This window comes from Carex rostrata, chromosome 3 (assembly GCF_964058835.1).
Source record: "Carex rostrata chromosome 3, lpCarRost1.2, whole genome shotgun sequence".
NCBI classification, from domain to species: domain Eukaryota; kingdom Viridiplantae; phylum Streptophyta; class Magnoliopsida; order Poales; family Cyperaceae; genus Carex; species Carex rostrata.
Genome location: NC_135920.1, coordinates 9,867,973 through 9,889,681, shown reverse-complemented (window position 1 = coordinate 9,889,681; position 21,709 = coordinate 9,867,973). Strand labels below are relative to the sequence as shown.

The 21,709-nt window shown below is 34.9% G+C and overlaps 1 protein-coding gene and 2 long non-coding RNA genes across 5 annotated transcripts; 2 read left to right on the top strand and 1 right to left on the bottom strand.

Annotated features, from left to right (window-relative positions):
* The first annotated feature begins 2,218 nt into the window (after positions 1 to 2,218).
* On the top strand, positions 2,219 to 4,888 carry LOC144551372 (uncharacterized). Its single transcript, XM_078299317.1, has 2 exons — positions 2,219 to 3,900; positions 4,481 to 4,888. The coding sequence occupies exons 1-2, from the start codon at positions 2,404 to 2,406 to the stop codon at positions 4,595 to 4,597; spliced, it is 1,614 nt and encodes a 537-aa protein (XP_078155443.1). The 5' UTR covers positions 2,219 to 2,403; the 3' UTR covers positions 4,598 to 4,888.
* Positions 4,889 to 7,309: 2,421 nt separating this feature from the next.
* Positions 7,310 to 10,590, bottom strand: LOC144552028 (uncharacterized). Of its 2 annotated transcripts, XR_013510925.1 has the most exons (4): positions 10,302 to 10,590; positions 9,551 to 9,753; positions 9,135 to 9,243; positions 7,310 to 7,743 (listed from the first exon to the last, which is right to left on the bottom strand). It is a non-coding gene; the product is annotated as an uncharacterized LOC144552028 (long non-coding RNA). The 2 variants fall into 2 exon arrangements; XR_013510924.1 differs by having other exon boundaries at positions 9,135 to 9,753.
* A 3,751-nt stretch (positions 10,591 to 14,341) lies between these two features.
* LOC144552050 (uncharacterized) lies at positions 14,342 to 15,253 on the top strand. 2 transcript variants are annotated; one of them, XR_013510940.1, is made up of 2 exons: positions 14,342 to 14,491; positions 15,001 to 15,253. It is a non-coding gene; the product is annotated as an uncharacterized LOC144552050 (long non-coding RNA). The 2 variants fall into 2 exon arrangements; XR_013510941.1 differs by having other exon boundaries at positions 14,342 to 14,782.
* Positions 15,254 to 21,709: the final 6,456 nt, after the last annotated feature.

Sequence of the window (21,709 nt, the reverse complement as noted above, 5' to 3'; positions counted from 1 at the left end):
AACTTTTGAAAATTACGGCACTGATGCATGGTCGCCTGTACCATTTTGTATACATCATCTTCTCCCCTCCAAAGAGATATTCCCTAATCAGTTATTACGGTTAAAATGCTTTATCATTTTTATGTTTTATTAATGCATGTTTCACTTTTTTTTCTTTTTTTTTTAAAGTCTAAATATTCGCCTGTACCATTTACGGTTAAAATGCTTTATCATTTTACGGTTAAAATGATCATTTTTTGTTTTAAAAATGTTTCCACCCTACCCGTATCGTACCCATTGACACCCTAGGGTATTGTCGCCTTCTTTGTTGGCTAACGCAAAGCTTCGCTCCTGATATAAGTGATATCTACTAGGTATTCGTATTGATATAGACTACCAATTTTTATTAAACTGTCGACTAATCAGTATAATCACACCACTACTATGAAGTTGATTTTACTATAACCTAATTTTTTACTAGTCTATTTTTATCATTCTACATTATCTCTAAATTTAATCTCTTAGGGTGTGCTTGAATGTATGTCGATAACGAAGTTAGCAACTAACTCAATTATTTGAAAACAGTCGCTATACCTTTGATTGCAACAGTGCGGAACAACAAAAATATTTGGCCGCTATTTTAAACAGGTACTCATATCCATTCAAATACATAAGATTTGAAATAACTCGCTAATCGGGGTAGGTACTAAATATTTTTCCACGATCCATGCATACACTTAATTAAACCGTACGTTGATGTGATGACAAAGAGACATGTGCATGCACTATCTTAAATATATATGTAGGTGAGATTTTGTATTCAGTGGCAGAAAATTTAAAATATGGTAGTCAATTTTCCAAATTGTCAAAGAATTATGAGACTTAATTTTCCAACGGACCAATCAAAAAGCAAAAGGTTCCGCGCTCGTTCCATTAATATCTTAGTTATAAGCTCTCATTTCCCAAATATAATTTTAACGCGTGTATATCTATATTTCTTTTTTCATTAAAAGCCCGTAGGCAAGACGTGTATCTCTCTATTCGCAATATCTAAATAGGTACTTGACCATATATTACGATGTAGCTTAGTTCCCGATTATTTCACGGATTGTCTTAAATTATTATAAAAACAATATTAGATTTTTTTTTGTTTCTTTAAGATTTTTAGATTTAGAAACTTTTCGGGGGACAAACACCAGTTCCACATCACTCGAAAGTGCGAGCAACTGAGTGCCGATTGCATCCATTATCCAATAGGATCATCTTAATGTTATTAGTTAGATGTATTTATTTATCAATTAATTAGTCTAGTTTATTCAAAACTTGCTTTCAAATATATTTTGAGCGCACGGATTTTGCCACTTTCCTTATTCGGGTATCTATGCAATAATTAATATATCATTGCGATGCGGCATCAGTATATACCCTCTGAAAGCTCTTTAATTTATTTAATACTATTAATTTGCGTTAAATCTTGAGTACTGAGTTTAGTAACAATCTTTATCAGACCTTGTCATTAATAAATGGTAATTACTTGTATTGTCTTGTTGAGATGTCCGAATGTCAATCTCATCTTTTTTTTTTAGGATTGGTGCCTATAATTTATCAGGCAAACTCTCTTGGGGCCCGTTCGGTAGTTGTTCACCGTGAGAAAAAAGAATTTGCTCAGAGTTAAGTTTTTATTCCCATGATGAACAGTAAAATTCAGTTCAAAATTTTTGATTCCCACACCCATTCCCATTCCTTACTGGGCTGCGTGCCCTTACATAAAAAAAAAAAAAATTGCCAAAAGTTGGACAAACCATCCATGGGCCGAGTCGACAGATGAAATGTAATGGATATGTTAGCCCATACCATCTTTTTATTTCCATAACCTATCTCGATCAATGCGTATCGAAGAAACCTCAAACCTTTAAATTAAATGTCTGGGCTTAAAATTAGCCCAGACTATGATATTATACATTCCCCGGAATGGGTCATTATGAATTTGGTAGCGTCTTATTATTCTCAAGTCTTAATATTTAGTTTGAATAATTAAATAGTATGAAACCAGGTAAAAAATAAATAATAAACAGGTTGAAATGCAAATTGACTCCATTTAGTTATTTAGACCATTTACAAATTAAGATACAGAGCCACATGTTTGCCACACATGTCAAGCTCTTGACAAACCACCATCTCCTCTAAAATATAACTAAAAATATAACAGAAATGCACAAAGCTGCGTCCCCAGCTCACATTTCAGGATTTTGCTATTTTTAACATCACCTCCTTCTCTTCATTTCCATCTTTTCTTGCTTTCTCTCTGAATCCAAAAGAATGGCGTATGTGGTTGATATGGGTCACATTTTTAAGTTGTCAAACTGTTTGAATGTATAGAAGGAAAAGAGAAACAAAGAGGTTGTCACAACAAGAGAGGGATCGATGAAAGGCGGAGGAGAAAAAGATGGGCACCAATTGACCCCAAATTATAGAAGAGGTTCTCACGTATGGGGTATTTGGCCCCACAATTCCAAAACCTACACCTATAGCCGCTCGTTCCTTCTCTCTCGTCTCATGATCTGCGTTGTTCTTCCTGTGTGCATAGTTTTTTACATTATGTATTCTCTCAACCTAGTATTTTTCTCTTGGGGCCTCCCACCGTGCCCCACAAGTGTCCTTGATGACATGTCCATATCCCATCTCCTTGCCTCTGATAATATCTCAACCGTTGCTTCATCCGAGAAACCGAGCCCTGTGGGTTCTTCAAAATCCCCGGATTACATCCCAACAGGGCTCCAACACATTGTCTTCGGTATAGCCGCATCAGCATCTCTATGGGAGAAGCGAAGGGAATATATTAAGGTGTGGTGGCGGCCAGGTAAGATGCGTGGTTATGTATGGCTTGACAAACCAGTTAAGGAGCTTAGATACCGAAGCACCTCAAATGGTTTGCCAGTGCTAAAAATCTCCGGCGACACGTCCAAGTTTCCCTACACCCATAAAAAAGGAAGTCGATCAGCTATTCGCATATCCCGGATTGTTTCCGAGACATATCGCCTGGACTTGCCAAATGTGCGCTGGTTTGTAATGGGTGATGATGATACTGTCTTTATTCCAGATAATTTAGTGAGAGTGCTTTCGAAATTTGACCATCGACAACCATATTATATTGGATCGCATTCCGAAAGCCATTTACAAAATATTTATTTTTCGTATGGCATGGCATATGGTGGCGGTGGTTTTGCAATTAGCCAGCCACTTGCAGCTGCAATTGCAAAAATGCAAGATGGATGCATAAAACGGTACCCGGCTCTGTATGGGAGTGACGACAGGATTCAAGCATGCATGGCCGAGTTAGGCGTGCCACTGACTCGTCACCCTGGTTTTCACCAATATGATGTGTATGGTGACCTTCTGGGCCTTCTAGCTGCTCACCCAGTTGCGCCGCTAGTGTCATTGCATCATCTTGATGTTGTACAACCAATCTTCCCTTCTATGTCCCGAGCTGCTGCAGTGAAAAAATTGTTTTCTGGGCCAGTACGGTTCGACTCAGCAGGTGTGATACAACAGTCAATTTGTTATGACAAGACCAACAGGTGGACAGTATCAGTTTCTTGGGGATTTGTCGTGCAAATCGTACGAGGGGTGATGTCGCCCAGGGAAATGGAGACGCCAACAAGGACATTTCTTAATTGGTATAAACGTGCAGATTATACTGCATATTCTTTTAATACGAGGCCGGTTGCTCGAAACCCATGCCAGAAGCCACACGTGTACTACCTCTCAGCTACACGACTTGATGTCAGAAAACGTGCGATTGTGACAGAATACAAGAGGCACAAGGAAAAACACTCTTGTCGTTGGAAGACAGCCAATCCAGCTGATTTGGTTGATCAGGTTGTGGTTTGGAAAAAGCCTGATTCAGGAATTTGGGACAGGGTATGTCTGATATTTATTTACTTCAATTTGTTCCTTGCTATTTTTTACCATATTGATTTAAATTAGATGTAATTCATGCAATAAAATATCTGGAGTAATGATTTTGCTCACGTATATATCATTCAACACAGCTATTTCCACTTGAGAATGGGCAAATCGTGTACATTTGAACTCTGCACGAATCTTAAAATAAAAGAATGTTGTATACTGTACTGGACGAGAGAGAGAGGCAGAATTTATAGTGCAATAGATAACACCCCTCAATTATTTAATCAAGTACTTTGCTTGGTTGTCAGCTGACTATTTTAGGCCTCACTCTTTTTGTTGATAGAAAAATATAAGTTACAAAAAGAAAAATTATGATACAGAATTTCTGTTCTTTGTCCAATTGTGCATCAGCTCAAGAGGTTTAAACAAGAGGTTTTGTACATAACAGCTATGTACCATCCAGTAGGAAAATGCTTGATATATACTAACCCCAACAAGGATCAGCTTCTTCATTAAAGGTCCTTTTGTAGTTTGGAATCCTTTGTTTATATAACATAATAATTGTAGTTTTTTTTTTAATCTGTTTGTGTAGGCTCCAAGGAAGAATTGTTGTAGAGTATTATCTTCGCCTAGAGATGGGAAAAAGGGAAACCGAGTAATGACAATAGAAGTCGGAATATGCCGAGAAAATGAGCTCAATCAGATATAGCTTCCTTCTTCTCTGTTTTTCTATTTTTTCTTTTTCCCAGGAGTCACACTTTCACAAAAGACTTTAGTCTCTAAGATAAGATATTTCACTCTTAATTAAGAAAATTACCAGGATTATCTATAATTAATAGGAGTCTTAACTGGGGGTAGGGGAGGTATTTTCATGTTCCTTGTACCAGTTTCCAGTCATCTATAGATCTTCTGAAAGAGTGATTCATTTGTTTATATATTGTAATTTAATATTTAATTATTTATTGTTCAAAATTTTGTCATTTTTTTTAGTTTATGACGCTTTCTATATACCACTCAATATTTTGTTGCGGTTATAAAATACCTCTGTCTTGTTGTTATACGTACGGCTTATGTGTTTCTGTATCTTAGTACCTAGTTTTCAGTTTTTGCTTGGATTCTCTCAGGGCATTTTCCAGAAGAATCCAATCTCATATTAAATATTTGAATTTTTAAGCATCTACTTGAGTTTATTTGCAAAATGTGTGTTTGTTGAAGTGAATGTGTGGATAGATCATAGATCAATACCAGTTGAATCTATAGTACGTATATATATAATTCAGTATCTACATTGTAGGAGGTTTATAATTCTCCTAATTAATACTATAGGGTTTGTTTTTTTGAAGAAAAATACTATATATATAATTCGTAACGATCAAGTTTATTGCATTACTTCAGCACTTTAACTGTCAATTGAGTTGCTAATAATGCCTGAGTTCCTGAGTCAAAAAAACATATTTTAGTGTCTTAAGATGGCAAAAGAAGTTGGTAGTTGTAACTCTAATACAACACTCTAATTTAAGAAGTTTGCAGAAGATGGCAAAAGAAGTTGGTAGTTGTAACTCTAATACAACACTCTAATTTAAGAAGTTTGCAGAAGATGGCAAAAGAAGTTGGTAATTGTAACTCTAATACAACACTCTAATTTAAGAAGTTTGCAGTACTCTAGTAGTGCTCTATATGACAAGAGAAGAGGATAGTTGCAACCCTAATACAACACTCCAATTGAAGGTTTTTGCAGGACACTAGTAGTTTTTCAAGATGATAGTTGCAACCCTAATACAACACTCCAATTGAAGGTGTGTATAGCTATTTAGTAAAGCTTCAAATGGCAAGAGGAGAGATAGTTGCAACCATAGTACAACACGCTAATTGAAGGTTTTGCAGCTAATTAATATTGTTTTCATATGACAAGAGAAGATGGTAGTTGCAAACCTAATACAACACTCGAATTGAAGGTCTTTGTAGCACACTAATAGTGTCTCCAGATGACAAGTAAAGACTATAGTTGCAACACTAATACACTCTAATTTAAGGTCTTTACAACACTCTAATAGTGTTATTAGATGGATAGAAAAGATTGTAGTTGCAACCCTCACACAACACTCAAATTGAATTTTTTGCAGTACACTAACAGTGTCTCCATATTACAAGAGAAGAAGGTAGTTACAACTTTAATACAACACTCTAATTGAATGCGTTTGCAGCACTCTAGTAGTGCTCCAATTGAAAGTCTTTGCTGCACTTTAGTAGTGTCTCCAGATGATAACATAAGAGGGTAGTTGTAACCCTAATACATAACTCCAATTAAAAGTTTTTGCCACATTCTAGTAGTGCCTCCATATGGCAACATAAGAGGATAGTTGTAACACTAATAAAACATTCCAATTGAAGGTGAATGGAGCACTCTAGTAGTGTCTCTATATGACAAGATAATAGAATATTTACAACCCTAATATAACACTCTAAATGAAGGTGTTTGGACCACTCTAGTAAAGTCTCTATATGGCACGAGAAGATAATAGTTACAGCCCTAATACAACACTCCAATTGAAAGTCATTGCAACACTCGAGTAGTGTCTACAGATGACAACATAAGAAGGTAGTTGCAGCCCTAACAAAATACTCCAATAGAAGGTGTTTGGAGCACTCTAATACACTACCAGAATTCTGGTTTGCACCATGGGTAGCTATAACTTGTAACATGAGTATTTAAGTTCCATGTTAAAGAATTGACATTTCTGATTCTGTATATCTTTTAACATGAGCTGTCTCATGCAATGGAGCACCCTTGTAATTGCCTAACGCTTGTCCATGTTATTGTCTCCTAACTACACATATTAATAATATTGGGAGAGTCTGCCCCCTCAAATAATGTATTTTATTGGATGCTCATGTTAATAGTTGATCCTACACCCATGAAAATAGTTAAGACATACTTTTTGCAAGAGCTCGCCCATGTTATTGTTTAAATGATGTTGTTTATATTATTTTATTGTAGGGGTCCATGTTAATACTGGACTAGCCACCCATGTTATTGTTTCATTGATTCCGATTATATTATTTTATTCTAGGATCCATGTTAATATTGGACCAACCACCCATGTTATTAATATAATTTGTTGGGTCAGACTTTTTGCAAAGACTATGTCCCATGTTATTGTTTCACTGACCCTGTTTATATTATTTAATTCTAGAGTCCATGTTAATACTTAACCAAAAGCCCATGTTAATAATTTCGATTTACTTTTGTCAGATTATTATTTCTCTTTTTTTTATCTCCTTTTTAACAGTGAATATAACTAAAAATAAGATGTCCACGAATTATAATAGTATAAAAAATAACTTTAGTTTTGAAACTTGAGCATTTGGAGTTTAGATGAAATTCTCCCAAATTTTTGAGATACGCAATTAATTCACCAAATTGGAAAAAAAATATTACAATGACTATATCACCAAATATATATTCACCAAATTTTTTGAGATACGCAATTAACTCTTAAGAGCTTCAGTTATTTTGGCTAAATCCCACCCCCCAGCTACTCATTGAACAACTTGCTCACCTTCATTTCCCAGTGTTGTATATCAAATAACAAAGGTATTGAAAATGTACCAGAATTGATCCATAGTATAGACCGATATGTGCTATGCATAGTACAATATTGGTTTGTACTATTCAGTTTTTTGCATCCAAAGTAGAAAGCTACTTTTTGAATGTGTATTTATTTAGCTAAATTTTGGTAACATTGATTAACAGGTTTGCACATATTAAACCCGTTCGCTAAAATATTTATCCGTGAACTAAACCCGATTAGATAAACCCATCAAGGAGCATGGTCCCCTCACCATCTCTGACACCTGCATGGGATATAATAGTGTTAGATATACTTCAACAACTTTTTCTTAAAAAGAGGAAAATATATACTAATTGTCTCCAACTTCACTAAAAAAACACACACATTAAACTCAACAAGTTTAGAGGGTATATATTATGGTAATTTTCCGTCAAATAGTTAACGGTGTTAATTTAAAGTAATAGATATCTTGCATTATAGATTGATTGTCACAAAATCAGAATTTCATAGGATGTTGGTCAATTAAAAAATAATCAAAAATTAAATGCATCAATTTAACTCATCACAGTACCAAAATTTATAAAATATGCAAATAGGTCCTAATAAAAGTGGACTTTTTAATAAGGTTGGTATGGAAGCCTGACAAAGGTTGAATTGATTCTAAATCATGATATAGTGTCTATTGTTAGCACCTAAAGCATGATATAGTGTCTCAAATTACATTGGGTTGAATTGATTATAAATCATCGATTCGTAAGATGTATCTAAAACACAAAGGCCTCAACCCTTAATTTCTTCAACAATTCAAGTAAAAGGAGCCTCATAAATTAAAACAATTTTGCAAAAAGGAGTTATATTTAGAGAAACTTCATTTTACAAGATCCTTCTAAATGATGTTAGGTAGTTCTCAGATTTTTGTTACATTTTTAAGAAATTTATTCATATGGTTTTTGTTCAATTTTGCAACAGCAACCCAGCAGTTCATGATTTTTCTGACAACCTGATTTGTTATTTTCATATCGGACAAACTACTACATCAAATTTTTTGTTCTTTTTATGGAAATGTGTATGAAAACCTGATCTACATGCATGATTTATTGTGGGATTTTTGGAGATACAAAAATCTGACTGGTCAAGTGATTTCTAAAGTGCAAATTGAGGTACCAGCTTTCTACCTTGCAGCAAATAACAGAAAAAAAGATTTTTAAAAACTGAGATTCAAAAATAGCTAGAAAATAGTAGAAAAATCCTAAAAATACAAAGTTTAATATCAAAATACTTGGCATGATGTGTTCTATATCACTGCAAACTGGCATGGCCTAGTTCTGTCCCTAGCTATTTCAGATTTTATGATTTGTCTTCAGGGGCATTTTGGAGTCTGTTTGTTCCAGTCATGCCTCAGATCCATTTCCTTTGTTTTATTTGATGGTCACCCATGCCTAATATGTAGTGTTGATGTTTAGACACTGTTTGGAAATGGGGCATGACTTGATTCAGACATAAAGACTGTTTTAGAATTTGAACTTTCTATTTTCTTTACTAGCAAAGTAATAAATTTAGAATCAATGGCTAGTTATCCATGGAGAGCAAGTTCTTGTCAACTCTTAGTGTAACTTTATGCAATCTAGTTCACTTTTTTATTAGAAAAAAAAAAGAAGGGGGAAGGGTAATTACCATCTCTCGAAAAAAAATGAATCTGAGGTCCATCATAGTTATCTTTATGGATAACAGCCTTTTTCTTCACGTCTTCTTCTTTTCTCTGGCCAGTACACGCTCCAAGTTCCTGAAATTCATTATTTCTTCAATTTTCACAATTTTAGTTGTCCTATTATCCAATTTTAATAGTGTATTCACAACTATGGTTGGACTCACATCATATCTATATACAAAAGTGGATCATTTATTGTACTGTTTGTTCAATGACTGAAAGCTCATTATATATGTCACTCCTAATTCCTTAGTTAAATACTAATGGCACTATAATGTAACTAATAGTATAGACTATAGACTATTTTATTGTACCCTAAACCATTCTGAACTATGTATAACCTGCAAAATACAATCCAAACCCAAATATATACAATTCTAACCTTTTCTCAGCTGCTTCGAAGAGCATCTCTTCTTGTGTCATGCGCATTTTCTCCCATTGTTTTATCTATCTCTTAATTGGTTGTTGATAGATATATATCTCTTCTTGTGTCATGTGCTTTTCCTCCCCTTGATAAGTTTTCTCTTAATTGGCGGTTGATAGATATTTAAAACAAAACAAGGCTACAACACTCTTGTATATAAGCTGCGCAAGAAAGGTGAAATGAGAGTGAAACTGAGAACACAATGGGTATCATTCATTATATACATGTGATTTCTAAAGGGTTCCAACCAGATGTCGTTACCTACTATTCTTCGATTTCTTACAATTTTTGTTATGGTGCCTATGCAATTTCTATTATGCATAAGAAAAAGTTAAATTGTGGACATTAATGCTTTGTATTCCCGTAGTAAATTGGGGACTCAGTTTGCAAATTGATACATGATATTTAACTATAGCATGACACATCATCTCTATTACTATAATTTGAAAAAATAAAATGAAACAGCTAGACATACTTTTGCCATTCAAAGCCAGAAGGGTTGAAAATGTAAGGAGCAAAAAGCCAAGAGAAGACCAATTATAGTTGTCTCTCTTCTGATGGCTAACACTTTCAGATTTTGCATATGAAATTCACCCTTTCTATTCAGTATTCCTATTTTTTGCTCCTTTCAGAACCAATTATTCAAATTGACTTATTCAAATAATAAGTACAAAAAGAAAAACTTTAACTTGAGCATTTTATCAAACACCTTGAAAGCCGCTGATTTGGCCTCCCCTTTTCTTTTATTTTCATGGTAGAGAAGGGGCTTCAATCGTGTTTGCTTAGAGAGTTGAGAGAGCGAAGGGATAAAGAGGGAGAGGGAGAGGCGATCTGTGAGGAAGAGGAAGAGGCGATCTGTGAGGACTGGAGAGGGAGAGGGGATCTGGGAGGAAGAGGGAGGGGCAAAAGTGTGGCTATCATATGAGTAAAAAACAAATTCTAAGCGGGATAACTCAGTGGATTTTGGAGGGAATGAAAAATTTAGGAGGGAATGAAAAGTAATTGGAGGCAGGGAACAAGGGAGATGAAAAAAAAAATGTTCTAAGTCCAGAGGGGCTAAGAGGAGAAGGCTCTTTGTTTCACGCTAGGAGAGACCTATCCGAATTCAAATTCTCTGAGGCAACATTATATTTGTGTTTAGATTGAGGTCGTCGGATCATATCACACACGAATATTAAAGTAACATTTGCATCTCCTAGGGTCAGATTTAAATAGAAATATTATGTTACCTCAGAGTATAAGGACTCCATATCCACAGCTATTCAAAAGGAATAAATCAGGACCGTTCTTTACTTATCGGATGGCACGGAAGCTTGATATTTTCACATCATCTAATGCTTGTACAACAATACATATGAAAAAAATTTAAAAATAAATAAAATATTTTTTTCCATCTTATATGGCCGAATAGTACTTATACGTGTCATTTTTATAAACTTTCGTCATTATATGTCCCTTCAAATTTAGAAAATATTTTCGGACCGTTCATTTTCAAACGGGTAATCAACGGTTGATCTGCAATGAAATCATTCTAAATATGTTTTAAAATGATCAAGGGAGAACATTGAACGTAACCAACATAAAAGTTCGGAAGTTTTATTACGTATGAGCTTCGATCCAACACGAAGTGTTTATGACCATACAATGCTTTCGATTTTCTATGAACTAGATGGATGGGCAAATAAAAACAAATGTTGATCAAACTTGGATGCAAGACAATAAATACAGTGTTCTTTAATTTAAACGGTTCCGATCGACTAACGTACGACATATTCTCCTACGTTTTCATTAACTCGCGAAGCAAGAGTTTATTTTTCATGTTCATGCATAGAAGATGTGAGTCATATATTCAATATACATGTAATGCTATATAATTTAATGTATCAAAATCATTTAATTAAGCAATAAATATATTATAACATTAATGTATATATTTCGTACTAAAATATTTTATAAAGTCGAATTTGATGTTAATTGACTAAATTTCACTAAATATTTTCACAAATACTGACATAGGTTGAAGGGACAAATTATGATAAAGTTCTTTAAAATTAATAATTATAAGTATGATTTGGTCATAAAAATTGTAAAAAATAGAATTTTTTTTTTCACATTATTGATTTTATAAAAAGTCACTCAACTTAATTTATTCTATCAAGTATCGATTTTTTAGAAAACATTCAGAATTTGAAAAATATTAATAATTTGGAAAATATTAAGAATATAAAAAATATTTTATCAAGTACCAATATAAATGAAGATTGCCCTCTTAAAATTTTAGTTCCCCCTCAAATTTTTATTTTCCCTTAAAATTGTTATCAAAATGTAGATTCCCTTCAATATTTATGGAAAAAGGAACGGTTAGCAAATATTTACTAAATTTGAATGGACAAAGAATTATAAAATTATTTAAAAGTTATGAGTATGATTTGTTCATGGAAACTACAAAATTTTAAATTATTTTTTTAAATTTATCATATTATGTTTTACATGCATTGTCTAACTTGTACACATGTAATTCATAAGAAAATATTTTGTATCAAAATACTATTTTTTATAAAATTATCTTGACTTTCAAAAAATTTCACTTCTCTCCAAAATTTTAAAAAAATGACTAAATTAAAATATATAACAAAACAAAACAACTAAGAAAAGAAAATGAGAAAGGAAACAACATGAAACGAAAATAAATAATTGCTTCTCTCCTAATGTTTTTCACGTTCCCTCCAATTTTTTTCATTTTCCTCCCACTTTGACCCCTCAAATAATTCGGATACCATAAAGTAACTCAAATTGTGAGTTTATATCTCAATCGTTCAATTTTCTATGGCACGATATTGAAGGGATCTGTGCATTCCACCTCAGGACCAGATTCTGATCGGACAGTCTGGATTTAAACTCAAAACTTGAGTTACTTTAGAGGATACAAATCCAGAAAAAACAACCCCTAACTTATCCCCTCTCTCCCTCTTCAGCCCCCCTCTATCATAAGAAAAACCCTAGGCACGCCTCTCTCTCTCTCTCGAGATCGAGCACTGCCCTCTCAAAAAAAAAAATCCCAGCCGCTAGGAGAGAAGAACGCCTTTCCTCTCTAAACCCGATCAACTCGATCTCCAGACCGTCCTTAGATCTTTCGCTCTCAGGCGCAAGAATCCGGCTTCTAGCTCTTTTCACTGGCGCGATTTAGATCTCGAGTAAGGTTAGATCGAATATCTAGTCGAGTATGGTGCGAGCCAACTGATTTTGTCCAAATCATGTAGTAAGGCAGTAACTAATTTGGAAATTACTAGTTTTACATTCTTTTGGTTTAATTTTGATAACCCTAAATTTTCACTTTTTGGTAATTTGAGGACAGGTTCTGTTTTGGCTAAACAAGGACAAGTATATTATGTGAAGGCTAACTTGTAAACCCTCGTGCGAGGCTGGAGGCGGCTCAGGTGGGGCGATCGCTGGTCTGGTGTGGACATGTAGCGTGTGCGACGTTGTGATCTTTCTCGGAGGTTAGTTCGTCCATATTTCTCTTTGATTTTACTTTGCTAGCTCTAGAGGTAAATTCAACCTATTCTGGAACTGATATCTATTTTGGGCAGATTATAACAGCGTGGAGTTTGACAGATATTTCTCTTTGATTTTACTTTACAACGTGGAGTTTGACAGATTATAACAGCGGATGAGTTTGAGAAGGCAGATGGGCTACTATTTGGTTTTCTTACAAGATATGGTAAAATGGCAGCTCAAACGAAGGCTTTTTTTTATTCAACGGGTGGACTCTGGAAGGAGCAGAAGCTTGCTGGTAAGCATGCTAGCTTTTTTGTCAACACTGGTATGCAAGGAGGAGGTCAAGAGACCACTCTGTAAGTTATTTTACTTCTTATTTCTTAAAAAAGTATTTGTATGCTATTATGGTTTGAATGTTAACTGAGTTGAAAATTACTAATGTAGAATAGACTACTTGTTAAGTTGGGTAGCTGTAATTTTTGGGGGTAGTTGCTTTAGATTGTGATTATATTAGATACCAGGATAATGACCCATTTAGGTTAAATAAGTCCTCATTTCAATGCGATGCAAGACCATTTGGTGATAAGAAATGACATGGTACATGTGATTGGTACATGTGATGTGGATTTTAGGAATTAGTTAATTTTCATACACCTTGTTTCAAATTAATGGAAAATATATTTTGTGGGTACTAGTTCTTTATTTTACTCTAGGGGTACCTATGATGACTGGTCAGTGTGTGTTTAATTGTGTTTACCTTGTGGTTTACTGTGTGTGTTTAATTATGTTAGTATCTGTTAAACCATATAGTTAATTTAGGGTTATTTTGAAATTGTGTCCAAACTTTAATATTGACAGCATGCTTGACTGTTTATGTTGGATGCTATCATTCTGTCAAGTCCAATCCACATGTAGTGAGTTATTTTCATTCAATAATTTTTAAAGTGAGGATTAGTAGAATCTTTATAGAACTAATTTGTTGGGAGTTGGGACCAAGTGGCACAAATAGGATGTTTTTTCGGGTCAAAACAGGATTGTAGTTTCAACAACTTAATTCGAGAGATTGTAAGCCAGAATTACAAGCCATGTTAACTTTATGATACAATTTTACTTATTTGTTTTTTTACTTCAATTTTCTTATGCTAAGGCAGTAGAGGCAGAAAGGAGTTTTGTGGATCATGTGGCTCATCTCAAACCATCTGATTGTAGCTTTTCAGCAACCCAATGTAAGAATTATTTATACAATATAATTGCTTACTGTGATAAAAATAAGTAATTATCATCACTAATAAATGCCTCTTTGAGCAGAAGAGGCTCATCTCGCAGGATACATGCGATTAAGATGCTTAATAGCAGGGTGAGAATAGTCACCGGTAAGGGTCGATTAGTTGTTGGAGTTTGGTAAGTTATTAATCCTTTTTAAAGATAAAATTTATAGCACAAATTTTGTATTGCTTGAGCAGCAAGGTCTGTATATTCTCATTTTAAGGTAAACCGAATAGCCATAATTTGTTCTTAGTTTGTGTCAATTAAACAATGAATTGCATGGGACATTCATTTCTTACTTCATGTGCCTTTATTGATTCATGCATGTAAGTATATTGCTTTTGAAATGGAGCATTTATTTTTGAAGTATAAGAAGGATGAAGTGATTATACTCTCCTTGCTGGCCATGCCACTATAGGAAAATTTGTAATCTCTCTCTTACTACATTATTTAGTTGGTACTTCTTGATACTAGGCAGCTTCAGACTAGAAATAAGAAAATGATTTATGTACCTTACTGTACCAACCCTTTGGTTAATCATATTTTATGTTCTTGATTTAGCAGGGGTCGTCGAAAAATATCCAACATGTTGTCTCGATATTGTTCTCTCCAATATTTAACATTTTTATTATTTATTTAATTAGGTATCTGATTGCAAAGGCTATCTTGAACATTCTTAAATGTTGTATCTGACAATTGGCACTAATAGCAAATTTCAGAATTATGCAATTAATTTCTTGTAAATTATTTTGTCAATTTTTGTTAATGGATGTTGGATATATTTGAGGGTATATTTAGAAGTTCATTTTAGTATTCTTGTTGTAATGTTTTTTTTGGTATTTTGGTATATTGCATGATAATTATACTATGTTGATTAATATTTATTATTTGTTATCTATATATTTCAATATGTTTACGTAAATCTAGTTTAATGGGTAATGTAAAAAATTACTGGGTTGGTACCATGTTGGTACAGGGAGGGAGGGGAGCATGCAAAAAGTACTATTGATATCCATGCAAATAGTTAGGTGGGGTCTATGTGTACTGGCCATGTAAATAATTAGGTGGAATCCACATAACTAGCCTTGTAAATACTCACGTGGGGCCCACGGTTCTCTCCTTGCAAATACTCAAATGCTAGCCTTGCAAATGCATGGATGGGACCCACAGTTCTCTCCTTGCAATTACTTAGATGGGTCCCACGTTTCCCTCCTTGCAAATACTTGAAGGGGTTCCACGCTTCTCTCCTTGCAAATACTTCAGCCAGGTGTCAAAGCTGAAAGTTGTTGCATACGTACTTGTTGCAAGAGCAAGCTCATGTTAAAAGCCATTTCAGAGTAGTAACATGGGTGTCCTTGCATTTGTTTAGCAGTTACAAGGGGGGGTATAGGCATGGGTACTTGTAACATGGGGGGGGGGGGGGGGCGCATGTTAATGACGTTTTTGGGGCTTATAACATGGGGGGGGGGGGGGCGCATGTAACAAGCCATTTTCAGACCCTTGGTATAAAAGAGAATTCTAGTAGTGATAGTGTCTCCAGATTGCAAGATAATAGGGTATTTTCAACCATAATTCAATCTCAAATTGAAGGTGTTAGGAGCACTCTAGTTGTGTTCCTATATAGCAAAATAGTAGGCCATTTACTACCCTAATACAACACTTGAATTGAAGGTGTTTGGAGCACTCTAGAAATGTTTCTATATGGCAAAAGAAGATGATAGTTGCAACCCAAAAACAACACTTTAATTGAACATCTTTGCAGCACTTTAGTAGTGTTTCCATATGACAACATAAGAGGGTAGTTGTAACCCTAATAAAACATTCCAATGGAAGGTGTTTGGAGCACTCTAGAATAGTCTCCAGATGGCAAGCTAATAGGGTGTATACAACCCTAATACAATGCTCCAATTGATGGTGTATTGAGCACTCTAGTAGTGTCCCTATATGGCTAGATAATAGTGCATTTACAACCCTAATACAACACCCCAATTGAAGGTGTCTAGAGCACTCTAGTAGTGTTTCTAGATGGTACCCTAATAGGGCATTTGCAATCCTAATACAACACTCAAATTGAAGGTGTTTAGGAAACTCTAGTAATGTCCCTATATGGCAAGATAATATGACATTTACAACCCTAATACAACACCACAATTGAAGGTGTTTGGAGTACTCGAGTGGTGTATCCAGATGGCAAGATAAAAGAGCATTTACAACCCTAATATAACACTCCAATTGAAGGTGTTTGGAGCACTCTAGTAGTGTGTCTCTAGATGGCAAGATAATAGGGCATTTACAATCCTAATACAACAGTCCAATTGAAGATATTTGGAGCACTCTTGTAGTGTCTCTATATGGCAAGATAATAGGGCATTTACAACCCTAATACAACACTCCAATGGAAGGTGTTTCAAGTACTCTAATAATGTCTCTATATGGCAAGATAATAGGGCAGTTGCAACCCTAATATAACACTTCAATTGATTTTGTTTGCAGCACTCTAGTAGTGCCTTAAGATGGCAAGATAATTACAACCCTAATACAACACCCCAATTGAAGGTATTTTTAGGAACTCTAGTAGTGTCTCTATATGGAAAGATAATACCGCATTTACAACCCTAATACAACACTCCAATTGAAGGTGTTTGGACCACTCTAGTAGTGTCTCCAGATGGCAAGATAATAGGGCATTTACAATCCAATTGCAATTCTCCAATTGAAGGTATTTGGAGCACTATTGTAGTGTCTCTATATGTCAACATAATAGGGTATGTATAACCCTAATACAACACTCCAATTAAAGGTGTTTGGAGCACTCTGGTAGTATCTCTATATGGCAAGATAATAGAACATTTGCAACCCTAATACAACAATCCAATTGATGGTGTTTGGAGTACTCTAGTAATGTTTATATATAGCAAGATAATAATTCATTTACAACCCTAATACAACACTCAAATTAGAGGTGTTTGGAGCACTCTAGTACTGTCTTCAGATTGCAAGATAACAGTGCATTTAAAATCCTAATAGAACACTCCAAGTAAAGGTGTTTCGAGCACTCTAGTACTATCTCCAGATAGAAAGATAATAGGGCATTTACAAACCTACTACAACACTCCAATTGAAGATGTTTGGAGCACTTTTGTAGTGTCTCTATAAGGCAAGATAATAGGGCATTTACAACCCTAATACAACACTTCAATTGAAAGTGTTTGAAGCACTCTAGTATTGTCTCTATATAGCAAGATAATAGTGCATTTACAACCCTAATACAACACCCTAATTAAAGATGTTTGGAGCACTCTAGTACTATCTCCAGATGGAAAGATAATAGGGCATTTACAACCCTACTACAACACTCTAATTGACTGTGTTTGGAGCACTCTAGTAGTGTCTTCATATTGCAAGTTAATATGACATTTATAACCTTAATACAACACTCCAATTGAAGGTATTTGGAGCACTCTTGTTGTGTCTCCATATGGCAATAAAATAGGAAATTTACAACCCTAATACAACACTCCAATTGAATATGTTTGGAGCACTCTAGTAGTGTATCCAGATAGCAAAATAATATGATATTTATAACTAATACAACACCCTAATTAAAGCTGTTTGGAGCATTCTAGTAGTGTCTCTATATGGCAAGATAATACAGCATTTACAACCCTAATATACCACTCCAATTGAAGGTATTTCGAGAACTCTAGTAGTGTCTCTATATGGCAAGCTAATAGGGCATTTACAACCCTAATACAACACTCCAATTGAAGGTCTTGGCATCACTCTACTAGTGTCTCACTTTGGTAAAAACACCCTTTTGTGACCGGCCAAATCGGCCCCAGAAGGGTAAAGCGTCGGTCGTAAAAGGGTGCGCCGGTCGCAAAAGGTTCAAATCGATCACAAAAGGGTCGATCGTAGTTGCTCTGTCGCTAATGACTTCCGCGCTGACGTCACTGGTTGCTGAAGAGTAAGGCGCTGGTCGCAGATGACCCCTTCAGCGACCGACGAGATCTGTCGCTGATACTATTTACATGGCTGGAAACCTATCAGCGACCGATCGGGCGATCATAGAATGGTCAAAAATCAGTCGTTGAAGATTAATTTTTTTTTTTGGTATTTTTTATATTTTTCTTTTCTCAAATTAGTACAAAATGTACCAAACAAATATTACATTTCATATATTTTTCTCTAGCTCCAATTTTGCTGTCAAATATAATTTCCCCAAATAAGGCAACAGAAGATGAAAAAAAATAAGAACAATCATTCACTCTTGTAACAAAGAACAGGCCTTCATACATCAATAGCAAGGAATATCTAAAAAAATATAATAAAAACAAAGAACATGCATTCATACAACAAAGAACATGCATTCATGCAACAAGAAAGTTATGTTCTAATTTGTAAATACAATAAAAACTCTGGTCCTATTTGAAAAAACCCTAAACAATCCATCTGTATTGTTATAAAGGTAATATCTGTACAATTTGACTCTCATTACACTCTTGCAACAATGGATAGGCATTCATACAACAATAGCAAGGAATAAACAGATACTAGAAACTCACTCAATTTGTTATGATATCATGTAACATAATGATAATCAAACCTACATTAATGTACTATGTGAGAAGGCTTCAATGCCTAATTTCCAGAATAATCTATAGTGTACTGGAAAAGGACAAAACAAACTTTCTTTTGTACCAACCTTTTGTTTTTGATGATTCAAACTTAGATTGTCCTTTTGGTAGCATCAAAGACGTATCCTGCCAAATGATATATTTTAATTGCATTAGAGATGTATGAAACAAACTCAATATATTTACAAGTATTAATATGACCTTTTGCTATTACTTAAAAATAAAGAATGGAAATTACTAAAACCTGCTCTAGTGCTTCTTGGAACATCTCCTTCATGGTCTTATTTTCTCTCTTCAACACCCTTTCAGATTCATGAACTAAACTAGTTGCATTTACAAAAAATTAAATAGATGAGAGAAAATTACAGAGGGATTTCAACTTACATCTTCAAATTCATAATTTGATTTAGAGCCATCCACATACAGGCTACAAGTGACAAAGAGTGAAATGAATTAAGATAAAGCATAATAAAATTGTACATTAATATACAAAAGAAAAGATTGGAACTCACTATTCATAAGTGCCATATAGACGAACTAGACGCTCATTCTTGGATTTCTTTCTCGGTTTAGTACTCACACTTCCATCATCTAAAATCTTTCTAAATGTATTCTATTCAAATTATTGAACAAAATAGACATATCAAAAATCTAGATATCACAAGATCAAACATCACCTAACATATTATGTGTTGATCACATTTACCAGTTCACAAAGGAACAATAACAACTAGCCACCTAATTTATAAATGAAAAATACAACTAGGAAAATTTATCTCTAATCCTCAAAACCTTGTATGACAGATATCTACGATATGAAAACTATCATGCGAACCCCAAAGCATAGAAAATATCAGAAGGAAAAGAAATTGGACAACAATAAGTATATTAACGGTATGCACGAAAAATACCCCGGTAACAAATTAGATAGCAATAAGTACATAATATACCAATCTAAACAAAACAAAACTTTAATCTCAAAAGAATTGAGCAAACCTGATCCGGTTGAGGCAATAGAGAAGATGTTCCTGATCCAGCTGGTCGGTGGTCGAGTGGAGAGGAGAGGAAGAGATCGTGAAAGGGTCGGTGGTCGAATGGAGAAGAGAAGAGAACTATCGTAGGACTCGATGATCGACCGGAGAAGAGAGGAGGAGATCCTGTAGGACTCGGTGATTTTTCAGTGATTTTTTAGGCCGCGTTGGATTTTTTTTTCCTTTTCAGCAATTTTTTCTTTTTTTTGGCTTAGGGTTAGAGAAAATGCAAAAGGAGAAGAGAACGACATAAAAGGAATGCGCATTTTTCAAGGGGACCCTTCTGTGACCGGGCCAAATTGGTCCCAGAAGGGTAAGGCATCGATCCCAAAAGAGTTCGTCTCCAATGCCTTTAATTTTAATTTTTTGGTTTTTTTGGGGTCTTCTGCGACCAACAACCGGACTGTTTGCAAAAAACGGTCGCAGATGACTAGTTTTGCTGTAGTGCCTTTTTATAACAAGATAACAGAGCATTTACAACCCTAATACAACACTTCAATTGATGGTGTTTGGAGAACTCTAGTATTGTCTCTATATGACAAAATAATAGGGTAGTTGCAACTCTAATACAACATTTCAATTGAAGGTATTTGCAGGACTCTAGTAGTGTGTCTAGATGGCAAGATAATAGGGCATTTGAAATCCAAATACAACACTCCAATTGAAGGTGTTCGCAGCACTCTAGTAGTGTCTCTATATGGCAAGATAGTAGGACATTTCCAACCTACAACTCTCAAATTGAAGGTTTGGAGCAATCTAGTAGTGTCTCCAGATAGCAAGATAAGAGGGCATTGTCAACCCTAATAAAACACTCCAATTGAAGGAGTTTGGAGCAATCTAGTAGAGTCTCCATATTACAAGATAATATGGCATTTACGATCCTAATACAACACTCCAATTGAAAGTGTTTGCAGCACTTTAGTGATGTCTCTATATGGCAAGATAATAGGGTGTTTACAACCCAAATACAACACTCCAATTGATGGTGTTTGGAGCACTATAGTAGTGTCTCTATATATGGCAAGATAATAGGGCATTTAGAACCATACGACAACACTCCAATTGAAGGTGTTTGCAGCACTCCAATAGTGTCTCCAGATGGCAAGATAATAAGGCGTTTACAACTCTAATACAACACTCCAATTGTCTGTGCAGCACTCTAGAAGTGTCTCTATATGGCAAGATAATAGGGTATTTACAATCCTAATATAACACTCCAATTGAAGGTGTTTGGAGCATTCTAGTAGTGTCTCCAGATGGCAAGATAATAGGGCGTTTACAACACTAATACAACACTCCAATTGCTGGTGTTGGGAGCACTCTAGTAGTGTCTCTATATGGCAAGCTAATAGAGTATTTACAACCCTAATACAACACTCAAATTGAAGGTGTTTAGAGAACTCTAGTTATGTCTCTATCTGGCATTATAATAGGGCATTTACAACCCATATACAACACTCCAATTGAAGGTCTTCGCAGCACTCCATTAGTGTCTCTATATGGCAAGATTATAAGGCATTTACAACCCTAATACTACACTCCAATTGATGGTGTTAGGAGCACACTAGTAGTGTTTTTATATGGCAAGCTAATAGGGCATTTACAACCCTTATCCCAGAATGCAATTGAAGGTCTTCGGAGGACGCCAGTAGTGTCTTTACATGGAAAGATTATAGTGCATTTAC